The following is a 12,793-nucleotide window of genomic DNA, read 5'->3' as shown; positions in this document are numbered from 1 at the left end:
TCCCCTCCATCTCCCTCTGCTCCTCCCCGCTGCCCTCCTCTCTGTCTGTAAGGAATAGATTTGTTGTTTTCACTTATCTTGTCCTATGATGAAACTTCTCTCTTTATCCTCCTCACAGGCCATTATGTTCTTGTTTCCTTTTCCTTTTCCTTTTTCTTATGTTCTTTTAGTTGTTGATATTCAGTGTAATATTTGTATATATATTGAGTATTATCCTGGAACATTTATTGCCTTACCAGAAATGCTCGTAATTAATGTTCTTTGGAGTAGAAAGACATAGTTGAGTTTCTAAACTTTAATAATAGCTCTTTGTTCCTGCAGGGAGGAAAGGGTGAATTTAACTTCATTTTAATTTCTTAAAAACCCACAACTGAAATAAATTTCATTTCAAGGATCAATGGTTTGAGAACTTGAAATAGTACTTGCTCAGAAATAGATGTGATTCAAGATGTTACCAGAATAGCAAGATCTGTAGATATGCCATTGAATCCAAATCTATGTACCTGAACAAATATCTAAATATTAAACATCTCAAAGTAAAAGAAAAAGTCTTCTAGAATATTGTTCATTTGGAAAAGGCATTAAATTCGGACCAAAGCATAGTTTTTCTCTAGTAGACATTTAAATTTAAGTTTGTTGTAAGGCAAAGGAATAGATCATATATCAAAAATCAGGCATTCTTCTTATGCTATGTATATTTTGTTTCTGTTATATTGGTGTTGTTCTTAACATTTTACTTTATAATATTTATTTTATCATATTCTTGCATATATTATTCATTCAGTAAAGAAGTTATGAATTAAAATTTTACTCTTATTTGTGGAACCTAGATAAACTCCCCCCCCACACACACATAGGTGCATGCACACACACATGCATATATATGCAACATGAGAATACAAAGGAGACATTTGTAAAGAAGACAGAACCTAATGTGATCAGAAACAGGACAAGAAAGGGTATTGAGTAGTGAATATTGACCAAAGTGCATATATATTTGAATGAAAATGTCATTATGAAACCTTTCACTATATGCTAATGAAATTATTTTTAAAAAAGTGAGGGAGATGGCTCAGTGGTTAAAGCAGTTGGCTGTACAAGCCTGAGGACCTGAGTTTAAATCCCAGAATACAACTGTAAATGCAGTTTCTGCTTTATAATAAAGTCAATTTTTTGAAGCTCCTTCCCTGCCTCTATGTGGGTGAAACAATTAACCTTTAAACTTTATTCAGAAGGAACTAATCTTCTACAGATTGGCAGGGTGGCTAGCATGGTGTGTGCCCTCAGGAGATAGTCATCCCATCTGTAGGGTAGATCAGTACTAGGACTCATTTGCCAGTGATTGAAAATATGGTTGTTTTTCTAGGAGAGTACAAATCACCTTTTTGTTGTGTTTCTTGCTGTGGGAATAAGAGTTTGTAAGTTAACACTTGTGATGACCATGTTGATTTATCATTCCCACTGTGGACAGTTTGAAAAGATCAAGACAGTACTAAGAAGACTTATGGCCAAACAGTATAAGCGGATACTTTAATAGGCCCAAGTGGAACCCATGATCTCCCTAGTTACAACTGTTCTTTAAATTGAGTACTGACTTAGCTAAGGTATGCTGGTACAAAAACATTCTTCATTTTCTTCACATGCTCCAGATATATTCTAGTATAGATTAAAATTCACACACTCTCTCATAAAGAAATAAAGGAGAATTAGGCAGTCTTGCTAAATTTCTGCTTAAGAGAATGTTCCTCTCTTTTCCACCAGTCTTGTCCACTGAAGTAGATTCCGTTAATGCCTATACAAAAGGGTCATTTGACTAATGACTTTTCAGAAAAATGCATGTTAAAATGTCTTGGAATAACTAGAACACAAATATTTGAAAAGGCTCAATTCATAGTCTCTATTCAAGTTATAAAATGGGGAATGGCTTCAGGTATAAATAATTCATCCTGACAAATTTGTTTCATTTTGGCATGGGCTTGCCTGCCTGCTGGCTTGCTGGCCTGAGAACATGAGATGTTATTTTTGGAGCCCTGGGATGTTAACCTTTGTCAGTTTAGCTCTTCTCATGAATCTGAGTTCTGACTTGTAAGAAAGGCTCCAGACCTCTGAGTTTCTTTTCATAGAAATGTTTGCACTGTCTTACAGGCAGTCTTCCAAGCAGAAGAAGGCTATTCAGACTGCCATTCGCAAAAATAAGGAAGCCAATGCAGTGCTGGCCCGCTTGAACAGTGAGCTTCAGCAGCAGCTGAAGGTAAGGAGTACACATTTGGATCCCCTCACTTTACCCTGGCTTTTTGTTCTGATTTGTTTTGACCATCAGCTCCCCATTCCTTTCACTAAGACCTGCCTCCTTTCTCAGAGCTCTTTTGGCTGGGGAAGAACAAGTGTATTTGCGTTTCAAGGGTTGGCTCTTGAATGCTTAGAATTAGGACTAGTAACTTCAGTATAAAGGCTACATACCATGTATGAGTTAAAAGGAAACAAAGCTACTTGAAAACTCTGTATTCTTTGTTCATAAATATATAAATCATCTATGAATGATGCTCACTTTTGTGGAAGTAGGCAGCCTGGGTAAAACCCTTGTCTGGTACCTTGGACATGGTTTCATTTCACTTTCTCAAGGACATCAGCCCTGTTTTTCTTGCCTGTTTCTCTCCATCATTTCTCCTCTGATTCAGTTTCTCAGGCTGCTCTAGCCTTATAGCACAAATGTGGTGGTGTCATACAATAGTAAGTTATTCTGTCCTGGCTCTAGAGTTTGAAGCCAACATGGTCATCAGAGCCCTGCTGTTGTTGAAAGCTTCAGAGATGATGTGTTGTTAACTGCTTCCCAATTACAAGTATTTTCTGGCAATTCTTTGCATTCCTTGACCTGTACATAAAGGTCCAATCTCCATCTCCACTGTCATGTGTTGGTCTTCCTGTGTCTTGTCTGTAATATGTTCTTACTGTATCTTTCTGATTAAGGACACCAGTCATTGGATTCGGGCCCAACTTAATCTAGCATGATTTCAACCTCATATGATTCTCTTTGCATATAAAAATCATGTTGACAGGTCCTGTGAGTTAGGACTTGAACATATTTTGGTGGGATATGATTTTACTGGTTCATTTTCAATCTACATGTAGACATACTCCAGCATTGTAATCTTAGGGATTATTCTCATGCACTGTCTTTCTCACATTCCTCTTATGGACTTTGTTTCATCTATCTATCTATCTATCTATCTATCTATCTATCTATCTATCTATCTATCATAAATGACCACCTTCTTCTCTAAAATTACTTTTCAGTTTTTTTTTAAAGACAGAGCTTTGATACATAGCCCAGGCTGGCCTAGAACACAAAATCCTCCTGAGCTCTGAGATGATATGTATGCACTACCATGCCAATCTGGAAACAGTGCTTGCTACTGAGATACTGTGCTTTTCCTCCTTGGCCCTCTACTCCATGGCACTGCTTTAACATGTTCTACTCTCTTCCCATTCCTGACTTCTCTACCAAGATATTTTATTCCAGAACTTTTAAATACATAGAAAATTTGGAATAGTTACACCATGAATATTTGTATAGCCACTGCTTCAGCTCTGGCCTAACAGTTTCTTATACTTGTTTATTATGCATGTGTCAGTTTGTCTATCAGCTCGATTTATCAGTTTACTTTTGGCATATACTTAAATACATTACCAACATCTGTATATATTCCCTAAATGTCTCAGCATATATATTGTTAGCTAGAGTACTGTTTTTTATTTGAGACATAGCCCCTCCATCCTGGAACTCACTATGTATGCAGAATAGTCTAGCTTCCTCAAAAAGTTCATTTTTTACAGGTTTTTCCTTATGATGTGAAGTTTAACACATATAAATCATAACTGTATTCTTGCTGATCTTGTAACAAATTGGATATACTTATATAACCCAAGTTCTACATATTTAGAGACTGTTGCCATCCCCAAAAGAGGGTTTCTCATTTCATTCCTATTCTACTTCTACCCCACCCACAGGGCAACCACTATTCTGATATTTTCATGTCATAGGTTTGCCTGTTATATAACTGTATATGATGATATCCTATAACTACTACTTTTGTGTAAACTTTTTGAGATTCATTTATTTTGTTGTGTGCATGAGGAATTCACTCCTTTCCCTGCTACATAATCCTGTAGTGAGTGAATATGCTGCAGTTTCTTTATTAGGTCTATTGAAAACTTGAGCTGTTTCCAGTTTTAGAACATAGTGAATAAAACTGTATCATTGAACATGTTTTAATGTCATGGTCTTACTTAGTATTTGAGAATTTCATGCAATGTATTTTGGTCATATTCACCCCTTTTCTCACCTCATGTCTTTTTACAATAATCCACTGAGTCTAACTTATGCTACCCCTACATATGTGGGTGTGAGGTAGCTAGCTAGCTGATCAATTTATGAGGGACTACACTCCTAAAGAAAACTGACTCTCCCTCAGATACCATTCATCAACTGCCAGTAGTTCCTGTGCCTACAGGGGAGGCCTCTGGGCCCTCCCCATCCATGCTTGGATGTTCACTGGCTTTTATCTTGTGCAGGCAGTTATGACTTCTGTGAGTTCATGAGAATAGTGGTTCAGTCATGTTCAGAAAATGCTGTTTTGCCCTAGTCCTCTTTACAGCCTGTGGCTATTTCTTTTTGCCTGCTCTCCAAAAATGGTCCATGCACCTTGTAGGGAGGGATGAGGTCCATGTTCCACTTATGACACAGTACTCCACAGAAACTTTAGATATGTTTTTATTTGGAAATATATTCTCATTTATTCTAGGAGATCTAGATTACCTAAATAATCAGGATTCATTGATAATTGGTTAAATGTCAGGCAAGTGTGGTAATCTCAGGGCTTGGGAGGTAGAGGCAGGCAGATCTCTGTGAATTGAAGCTAGCCTGATCTACAGAGTGAGTTCTAGGACAACCAGGACTACATGGAGAAAAAACTCTGTCTCAAGAAACTAACACACACACACACACACACACACACACACACACACACACACACACACACACAGTGTCATAGTTACTTTTCTATTGCTGTGAAGAGACCCCATGTCCAAGGCAACTTGTAAAAGGCAGCATTTAATTATGGGCTTACTTGCAGTTTCAGAGGATGAATCCATGAGCATCATGGTGGGAGAGTATGGCAGCATGCAGACTGGTACGGCAGTTGACCAGTAGGCCAAGAGCTTACATATTATCTATAAGTTGCAGACAGAGAGGGAGATTGGGTCTGGCTGGACTTTTGGAAGCTTAGAGCCCATCCCCAGTGATAATGTCTGTCTCCTCCAGCAATGCTACACCTAGTAATGCTTTGCAAGCTGTCCCACCAAAGTTTGTCAGTATTTCCTTGTAGTGTTTGTATCACTTATTTATTTGATAGCTATATATTTTTAAGGACAGATACTTCAAAATTTGATAGAATCCAACTGTTATTTTTCATGTTTACTACTTTCAATGTAAGGAAACTATATATCTATAGATTATAAAATAATTTTAATATATTTTCTTCTAACAGCTTTATTGTTTTTTCTTTTACATTTCCCCCCTTCCCTTCTCCCTCTTGCTCTGGCCCCTGCTCACTCTGGCCCATAGGTTTTTTATTTGTTTCTCATTATGGATGGTTGTGAGCCACCATGTGGTTGCTGGGATTTGGACTCATGACCTCCGGAAGAGCAGTCAGTGCCCTTAACTGCTGAGCCATCTCTCCAGCCCTTCTTTTAGATTTTTATGTTATATTTGTACATGATGTGGCATTAGTGTCAAGGTTCATTTCTCCCCATTTTAGTATTTCCTTAATCTAGCACCATTTGATGAAAAGACTTTTCCTCCCTTGGATCAATTTCTTTGGTGCCATTATCATAAATCTAATGACCTGAAATCATGGGTTCAGTCCTGACTTCTTACTCTGTTCTATTAGTCTTTCTATGGATCTTTGTGTTACATTCTTGATTGTTGCTGCCTTATTCTATCTTGAAATGTGATAATATAAAATTTTCAGCATATCATTTTTTCATGATTCCATTGGATATTGTAAGCTGTTTCTCTGATGCACATTTGAGGATTGGTAGGAAAATGCCACAAAATACGAACTGTTAGGACTATGGGTAGTTTTGCATTGAATCTATCAAGTAGTTTAAGACGAATTGACATGTAAACAATGTTGATCTTGCTAATCTGAAAGCAGAGGAATCTACAACTATTTCAGCTATCTAAAATTCCTCCAAGGGGTTCTGAGATTTGAGTAATCTTTTGAAATTTTGTCCAAAATGTTTGTGATACTATTGCAAATTAGATTTAAAAAAAAAAAACCCAAAACAAACAGTTCTGTTGTTCAGTTGAATTTGTGAAGGTCTCAGGATATAGGATCAATACACAAAATAATCAGTCATATTCCTCTGTATAAGTCATACATTATTGGTAATGGAATTGTTTTTAAAGTACCACTTGACAGTAGCTGGGCTCCTTCCCCAAATGAAGTACTTTGGTACAAATCTATCAGAATACACCTAAGATTTGTACACTGAAAACTAAAAATGCTGCTGAGACAAATCCAGGGAGACCTAAAGGAATGCATATATTTTCTTATATATTTGGAAGATTCAATAGAATAGAGATGTCATTTTTCTCCCCAGTGATCTTTAGATTCATGACAGTACCAATTAAGATCCCAGCAGGATTTTAAAAATGAATATAAACAAGCAGATCCAAAAATTTATATGTGAGAGCTAAGGAACTTGGAATTGCAAAACTCCAATGTGAAAAGTAGAACAGATGAAGAAATCACTGTCAAGCTGCAGTAATCAACACAGTAGAGTTCTGAGAATGGGGCATAGATCAGAATCCTGAAAGAGGTCATATAAATGAAGCCATTTGATAAAAAGGCAATGATGCTAAATCAACTCAAAAAACGTCAGTCTCCCAACTATATGTTTAACAATTGGTCATCCATATGTAACAAATAGGGAATCTTGATCTAAGTCTCACCCCATGTATAAAGATTAACTTATGTTTTTTGGAGGGGAAACTGGGAAAGGAGAAATTTACATGTAAATAAAGAAAATATCTAATAAAAAAAAGATTAACTTAAAAGGGCTTGTCCATGTAAATGGAAAACATAAAGCTATAAAACTTTTAGGAGAATGTAAAGAGAAAAAAAACGTTCATGATTTGAGGTTAGACATGACCCCAGTATAAAGAAATGAATAAAAGCATAATCTGTAAGAATATAACTTAGTTTATTGGCCTTCATTAAAATAAAACACCTTTGCTCTGCCAAAGACAATAGAAAATTACAAGACAAGTTACAGATGGGGAGAAAATATTTTCAAACTACATATGTGACAGAGAACTTTTGTTCTGATTAAAAGTAATTTTAAAACTCAAAAATAAGTCTTTGGGAAGACCTACTACTACTGTCAGCATGCTAAATAAACACAACAAAAAGAAGCTACAATCAACTCAGGCCTCTTTATCAGAGAAGCTGCTTTTTGTACTAGATGGGAACTAACACAGAAACTCCCAACTAGACAATGTATAGAGAGAAAGAGAATGGGATATCTTCATCAAAATCCTACCTTCCAGGGTCCAGGAATCTATGTGGAAGAGGAAGTGGAGAGATTATAAGAGATAGAGGTAGAGGATGACTCCAAAGAAACGTCTTCTAGACACAAGACTGATACACACATGAGATTGTGGCAGTATGCACAAGGCCTGTACATGTCCAAGCCAGACAAAATCCTAGCATGCAGAAGAGGAAGTTCTACCCCTAATTAAGAAGCTGTTTGCAATTGACATTTCTGGTAAAGGGAAAATTATCTCTCTCCAATGGAGTCTCACTGAATATACTGGCCACAGTTCAAGGAAGGCCCCATGCCCAGGAGTAGTTGTCTAACACAAGTGAATTTGGTGTGTGTACTTTTTAAAATTTGCTTTACTGTTTTTTGTTTTATTGATTTTCTTTCTTTCTTTCTTTCAGCTTGTTTTTCTGTTTTGATTTTCATTTTTTTCCCTGTGTGATAGACTGAGAACATGGCATTGAATGGGTAGGGAAATAGGATCTGGAACGAGTTGGAGTGCAAAATATATGATCAAAATATGTTGAATGAAAAATGTAAATAAATTTAAAAATAGATTAAGAACTTTAAAAAACCAAATTTAAAAATTGGCAAAGGACTGGAACAGCTATTTCACCAAAGAAGATATAAGGATGACATATATACACATAAGATGATATTCTCTATCATTAGGCACTTAGAAAATGATCATTTAAGCTAGCATTACATACTACTGTACACTTTCTAGAACTGCTGAAACAAAAAATGGCACTGTCAGTAGACAGCAACTGGAAGCTCATGCACTGGTAGTGGGACTGCAAAATGGTACCCTTACCCTGGAAAGTCATTCAGTAATCTTTTGAAGTGATATCTATTTTTATCTCATTTTTACTTCTTTTTGTCCATTTAGTTTAGTTTTATCCTGTATTCTCTCCTTTTGTTTTTGGGTAGATTAGCTTTATTCATTGCTTTTTTTGTTTCTTTTTTGGTTTTGTTTTATTGAGTCTGGGTCTCACGTAGCTCAGGCTGATATCAGAATGACTAGTGCATTGCAGCTGTGAACTCCTTTTGATTATCCTTTCTTTACCTCCTAAGTGCTGGGATCTCAGGCACATGCCACTATAGCCTATTTATATGGTGCTAGAGATGGAATCCAGAGTGACCTCCCTTTTAGGCATGCACTCTACCAGCTGAACTCCATTCTTTTTGTACATTATTTTCACAAAACTTATTTGCTCCCTTGGGGCCTTTGAAGTTGCAATGTAGTCACCCTGCATATCTTTACCCAACGTGTTCAAGTAGCTTCACTTATGTCTCTGACCAAGTTGCATCACCTCTAAGCAATCTTCCCTAGTCATACTTTTCTGTTTTCCCCTGGTTTGCTAACTCTGTTGTTCTCTAATGTATCATATTATTTATTTACTTTCAGAGCTGTCTTCCTTGTCCATTTTATTGTCTGTCCATTCATTTGAATATAAGCCATATAAGGGTCTTGGCCAACTTTTTCTTGGGCTTTGCTATTACCATAGCTAGAACAGCATCTGACCTAGAGCTAATAGATATAGAAGATAGTTTGCCAGGAGTATGAATGAATGAATGAACAGTTGGTTCTATACATTGGTTTTCTAATGTATGTTGGCTCTCTGGAGCATTTCAGAATTGAGCCTTTATATAAGAATTCTTTCCCACATTGAACAATTATACTTAAGAGTGCCCTTTTGTGTCCTTTTTGTCTCTGCAAAACTCTATTTTAAGGCTGAATGTTTCAATTTCCAAATAGCATATTCTGTTTTTCACTCAGCGTGGTGGTTTGAATAGGTATGGCCTACATAGATTCATATGTTTGAGTGCTTGACCATAGGGAGTGACACTATTAGGAGATGTGGCCTTATTGGAGTAGGTGTGGCCTTGTTAGAGGAAGTGTGTCACTGTGGGGGTTGGCTTTGAGGTCTCCTATGCTCAAGCTATGCCCAGTGTGGCACACAGTCTCCTTCTGCTGACTGCTGTCAAAATGTAGAACTCTTGGCTCCTCCAGAACCCTATCTGCCTGGATGCTGTCATGCTTCCCACCATGATAATAATGAACTAAATCTCTGAAACTAAGCCAGCTACAATTAAATATTTTCCTTCATAACAGTTGCTTTGGTCATGGTATCTCTTCACAACAATAAAACCTGAACAAAGACATCCAGAAATTATGTTAAGCTGTATTATGTGCAAGAGCCTGGGCAAGAGACTTTGGTGGAAGGATAACTAGTCTATCTTTTTATCCTTCATCCCCAGCTAAGTGTTGTGCCAGAAAAGAAGCCAGAGATTGCAACTAGAAATTTAATTGAGGTGACTCATAGTTCTATCTTGGGAGTCTGCCTTTCCTTTTAGTTCTCCTCTGTTGGGTTTTTAATATTTAATGCCATTCTCTACTGTCTTCCGAGCCTATCAACACAGACTGAAGCTAAGGCAGGGTTGCAAAGAAAATTTTATCAGGTGTGTTATGAAGTAGGTTAGTGGTACCATGCTCAAGTACCTTGTGATCATACTGGAACTTAGATGTCCATTCCTGTGTCCGAGATGGCTGTTTCAAGGTTACCACTCTATGTTAACACATATCAGTGCTGAGTAGTACAGTGGCTGAGGTTAGTGACTGGGAATCCCCCATTGTCTTATTAACAGCATTGAAATCAATGCCTTTCAGGCCATTTGTCTCCAAGTGCTTGAAGGTCAGTTCTATATTTCCTTTGAATGTGTAAAGAAATAGAGATGAACCCACAAAATGATGCCTTTTCTTCTTTTTCTTTCCCGATTTGTATAATTTAGGAGGTTCATCAAGAACGGATTGCATTGGAAAACCAATTGGAACAACTTCGTCCAGTCACAGTGTTGTGACATCCTAAAGGCTTGAGTGACAGCAGGTGACCTTGTCCTGCCAAGATCTTTCTTTTGAGTGTTTAAGCCCAACTATATGTCTGAATGTCAAAAGCTGTGAGCAGCACAACATAGTCTATATGACTTTCTGTTTTGCACTTCACTTGTGTATTTTACAGTGGTGGTAAAATATGTCTTCAACTGATCATTGCACTTAAAATATTAATTATCAGCTACTTGGGAGGATAAAGCAGGAGGGTCACAAGCTCAAGGCCATTTTGAGAAGTTCGTTGAGATACTGTCTTAAATAAAAAGTAAGAAGAGAGGTATGTATATAGCTCAGTGGTAGAGTGCTTGCCTGATATACGGGAAGCCTCAGTTTAATCCTAAGTCCCATTTAAAAACTATACTTATAATTGGAATTTATCTCCCATTTTAACCACTTTTAGATACTGCTCCTTATTTAAGTTAGTGTTTTAGCAGATAATTCAAAACATTATTTATTTAAAGAATTAATAATTTTACAGTACCTATTAATGATGTACTAGCAGGATGCTCATGCTCATTTTATGTATGCTATATACAGTATGTTGGTTTCCTGAATAGTTGCATTCCAGCTGGATAGTCTTAGGCATGATGATAATAAAACCAAAAGCTGGAATACAACTGGAGTATCAGATTTACACTGGCACTATGCCCTCTACCACTATATGCCAAAAACTGCTTCTGTAGTACCATTTTGATATTATATCAGTTATACCTAATACATGACTATTGTTTTCTATTAAATGTTAGAACCTTACTGCGTCTTTACACCTCTGTGAAATAGAGATCTTGGCAATGAACTGTTTAACTTGGCCAATCTAGGCCATCAACCTAGATAACTTAGTCCTTTTCATGTAAATTTTTGCGCAAGCACAATCTACTGTAACTGCCTTGCCTGATCAAATTAAATAAATAATTGCCAGATCTCTGCTTTTATCCTGCATGGGATAACATCTTTGTAAATACATGAGCTTGGAAACCACCCAACAAATATTAGTAGCTGGATAGCTACCTATTTGTTGTTGAATCCAGGTATCCAGGCTGAGAAGGGAAGAAAAAATAGCCAATAACTCTGCAACAATCCTTGGCTGTTGTCATTGTTGTCTTTATTTTAGCCCGGATTTCAAATGTGTTGCTCCTGAAGACACAATGAAAGAATGCAATCTTTCCACCAGCTGCATGACTACTTGTTCTCTGTAAAGTGTAATACTCTTGGGAAGTGTTAACTTTTTATACAGTTCATGGGAGCTCAGCTAACTCTAGTGGAAGTGATATAAAGCAAGCTTAAATTGCAGAAGCAAGTATCCTGTAGCAATGTATTAGTACAGCCCAAAGTAGAAAAGTAGAAAATGACTGACCTGTAGAGTTTCAGGGTCCTTGAATCACTGATCTTCAACAGGGCATTTTAATATTAGCATTAGTGTGCACAGGGTACTTTTGAAATGGTTTTGGATAGATTTACAATATGTAAGATTAAGATGTTGATTTCAATAGAGCTGAGAACTTTTAGTAAAAATAGGCATTTATTTAATACTTCCCTGTTCCTTTGGCAAGCTTTATCAGTAGCTTAACAACAGAAGAGAAGAGTTCAAACAGATGATGTTTTTCCAAAGAAAAACAAATTGTTGATTCTCTTCCATGCATATTTTAAGGATTTGAATCTGATTTGATTTGGAAAGTCTTGAAACTTGAACAATTTCTGCATTTCTTTTTTCCTTTGGCTGCCTTTGTTGTTGTTGTTGTTGTTGTTCTTGTGGGGAGGGTTCAGGAGTGACTTTAGCTCCTCCTAAGATTAGGGTTGGGTCAGTGCAAATTCCTAGGTGACTTGTTTTTTTCCATATGCTGGGATGTGGGGGCTGTGACAAATTTTCAACAGTGTTATGATTGCAGATGCTTCACAGCATGTTTGGCATTTTGTACATCCAATACAGGAAAGACTAACATGTGCACTTTATCTCAAAATCTTCTAGTGCATGTGCACTCACTTGGGATAGCACTTTATATCCACCAACCAGACACAACCTAAGGAATGTTAGTCTACTGAGAATTTAAAAAAACTGACATATTGTTTCCCTCGTGAAGTAAACGACACAGGGAACTGGGTGAAGAAAATGGAATTTTATTTACTTGGCTTTGTTTTCCTTAAAGATAAAACTTGCATTGGACAATCAAGACCCTCTGAGTTTCATAGCCTCACCAATATATTTCTTGGGGTGCTGGGATCAAACCCAGGGCAGCATTCATTCTAGGCAAATGCTGGGCCATCCCCTCAGCCCATCACCAATATTTTAACTGAGGCATT

The 12,793-nt window shown here is 37.0% G+C and overlaps 1 protein-coding gene across 8 annotated transcripts in view; it reads left to right on the top strand.

Annotated features, from left to right (window-relative positions):
* Reps2 (RALBP1 associated Eps domain containing 2) overlaps positions 1-11,248 on the top strand; it is a 230,506-nt gene extending 219,258 nt beyond the window's left edge. For all 8 annotated transcript variants that reach the window (XM_031370680.1, XM_031370674.1, XM_031370646.1 and 5 more), the window contains 2 exons: positions 2,146-2,251; positions 10,399-11,248. In XM_031370680.1, the coding sequence (XP_031226540.1) occupies positions 2,146-2,251; positions 10,399-10,467 (175 nt within the window). In that variant the 3' untranslated portion in view covers positions 10,468-11,248. The remainder of the gene's footprint in view (positions 1-2,145; positions 2,252-10,398) is intronic.
* The last annotated feature ends 1,545 nt before the right edge of the window (positions 11,249-12,793 follow it).

This window comes from Mastomys coucha, chromosome X, assembly GCF_008632895.1.
Source record: "Mastomys coucha isolate ucsf_1 chromosome X, UCSF_Mcou_1, whole genome shotgun sequence".
In the NCBI taxonomy this organism is placed as follows: domain Eukaryota; kingdom Metazoa; phylum Chordata; class Mammalia; order Rodentia; family Muridae; genus Mastomys; species Mastomys coucha.
Note: the sequence above shows the minus strand (reverse complement) of the source record. Positions and strands in the feature narration are given on the sequence as shown.